Source organism: Saprolegnia diclina (genome assembly GCF_000281045.1).
Source record: "Saprolegnia diclina VS20 unplaced genomic scaffold supercont1.4, whole genome shotgun sequence".
Classification (NCBI taxonomy): Eukaryota; Oomycota; class Saprolegniomycetes; order Saprolegniales; family Saprolegniaceae; genus Saprolegnia; species Saprolegnia diclina.
This window is the reverse complement of record NW_008246071.1, coordinates 188,263-190,166: the sequence shown is the minus strand read 5'-3', so window position 1 is coordinate 190,166 and position 1,904 is coordinate 188,263. Positions and strand designations below refer to the sequence as shown.

The 1,904-nt window shown below is 57.6% G+C and overlaps 2 protein-coding genes across 2 annotated transcripts in view; both read left to right on the top strand.

The window, feature by feature from the left end:
* Positions 1-3: 3 nt before the first annotated feature.
* SDRG_01772 (hypothetical protein) lies at positions 4-642 on the top strand (the record flags this gene model as incomplete). The annotated part of the gene is made up of 1 exon (XM_008607319.1): positions 4-642. One exon carries the CDS (start codon positions 4-6, stop codon positions 640-642), a length of 639 nt encoding a protein of 212 aa, XP_008605541.1.
* Positions 643-1,004: 362 nt separating this feature from the next.
* The window catches only part of SDRG_01771 (hypothetical protein), a gene marked incomplete at its 5' end in the record, with an annotated part of 2,394 nt that continues 1,494 nt past the window's right edge, over positions 1,005-1,904 (top strand). The window contains one exon of the mRNA XM_008607318.1: positions 1,005-1,834. Coding sequence (XP_008605540.1) covers positions 1,005-1,834 — 830 coding nt within the window. The remainder of the gene's footprint in view (positions 1,835-1,904) is intronic.

The following is a 1,904-nucleotide window of genomic DNA, read 5'->3' as shown; positions in this document are numbered from 1 at the left end:
GTCATGACGCAGGCCGCGTTCCTCAAGCAAATCGGCGCCAACAGCAACTCGTACCAGCGCTACATGAAGCTCAAGGGCCCTTACGGCGGGTGCGACAACTCGACGTACTCTGGCTCGCTGCACTTCTTTTACCAACGCGAGAAGAAGGAGAAGAAGGCCAAAGAAGCTGAGAAGGCGGCCAAGAAGGCCGCACCCAAGCGCAAGAAGGCGACGGGCGACGACAGTGAAGACGAGGCACCGCTGGTCGCTTCGAAAAAGGCCAAAACGACCAAGCTCACGGGCGCGGACCGTCTTGCCCAGATCGAAGCTGTCGAGCTGCCGGAGAACCTTGGCGTCTACGACGACTGCGATGTGGTGCGCGACTACTTGCAGCAGTTTATCATCGCCAAGGAGTGCACGCAAGTGGCACTCGCAGCGCATTTGAACTTCTCGGTCGCCTCGTTGCGCAAGTACTTGGCGATGCGCGGAAAGCGCGAAGGCAGCGGCAGCATCGTGTACAAGGCCGCGTATTTCTTCTTTGAGAAGCTGCGCCTCCTCGAGAACAAGCCCAAGTCGAACAAGCGACTGAAGATTGAGAAGACGATGCCCCAAGGATATTCGCTCGAGCGCGATAGCAAGTACGGCTGGGTCTATTGTCCGTAACTCGATTCAATTAACATCTTGCATGGCGTGTATGAACCAAACCAAATTCCCACATACCGACATACTCTAGTATGCCAAGTCTTTGTAACGAGAATAACGCTAAACACGTTCATATACACCGAAACATTGCTTCGCTACGTGTGCTCGTGTGCTACTGGCGTATGATGGCCATGGTTTCCACATTGCCGGAGAATACGATCGCCATCGTATGTGCAGGTGTATTTTTAGCCAATCACAGGCACAATTCCCATTAATGGCCAATCACAGGCAGCACGCACTTTCCCGAGCTCAAAACAGCGCTAAGCCCAACCAATCGCATCTGTTTGTTAACCGGCTGAGCAACCGAACGATTTGCAATCGCCATGGCGAGCGAGACGCCGACAACGATGGAGCCGGCTCCGCGCGAGCGCCCAACGCTCGAGTACCTGCGCGGCAAGCGAGATGACCCGAACGACGAAGAGTACAAGGCCATACTCCGAGCCAAGTGGTCGTGCCACGTCATTCGCTCCAAAATTCGCATCTTGCTCGCCCGGCGGATTTTGTCCGAGGCCAACCTCATCACGCGCATGGGTACGACCCGCCGCGCGTACGACGACTTCATGGCGCTCACTGAACCGACGGATGGCGCCGACAACCCGACGTACGCCGGTGGCTTGCACTACTTCTATCAGGCCGACAAGGTGGATGCGGAGATGCGCGAGCTCCGCGCGATGGCGTCCGAGTCGACAGCAGCGCAGCGCAGAGCCCGCTTGGCCAAGAAGGCCGCCGAGGCCGAGGACGACGAGCCGCTCGCGCCAAAGAAGAAGAAAGCCAAGAAGGACCCGAAGAAGGACGCGGCGCCCAAGGTGCACAAGAGCTCGGACCGCCTCAACGAGATCGAAGCGGTCGAGTTGCCGGAAGAGCTCATGGTCTTTGACGACTGCGACGAAGTCCGTGACCACATGCGGCGCTTCTTCGAGGCAAAGGAGTGCACTCAGAGCGCGATGGCCGTGCACTTCAAGTTCTCGGTCGGCTCGATCCGCAAATTCCTCGCGATGCGTGGACCGCGCCAGGGCAGTGGCAGCATCGTGTACAAGGCCGCGTACTACTTTTTCGAGAAGCTGCGCATCCTCGAGGAGAAGCCCAAGACGGCAAAGCGCATCATGATGGAAGAAGCCATGCCACAAGGGTACGACCTCGTGCGCGACCCGACGTATACGCTCGTCATGCGGAGTGAATTGCACGACGACGACGATGATGACTATTAACTTGCAGAGCTGCTT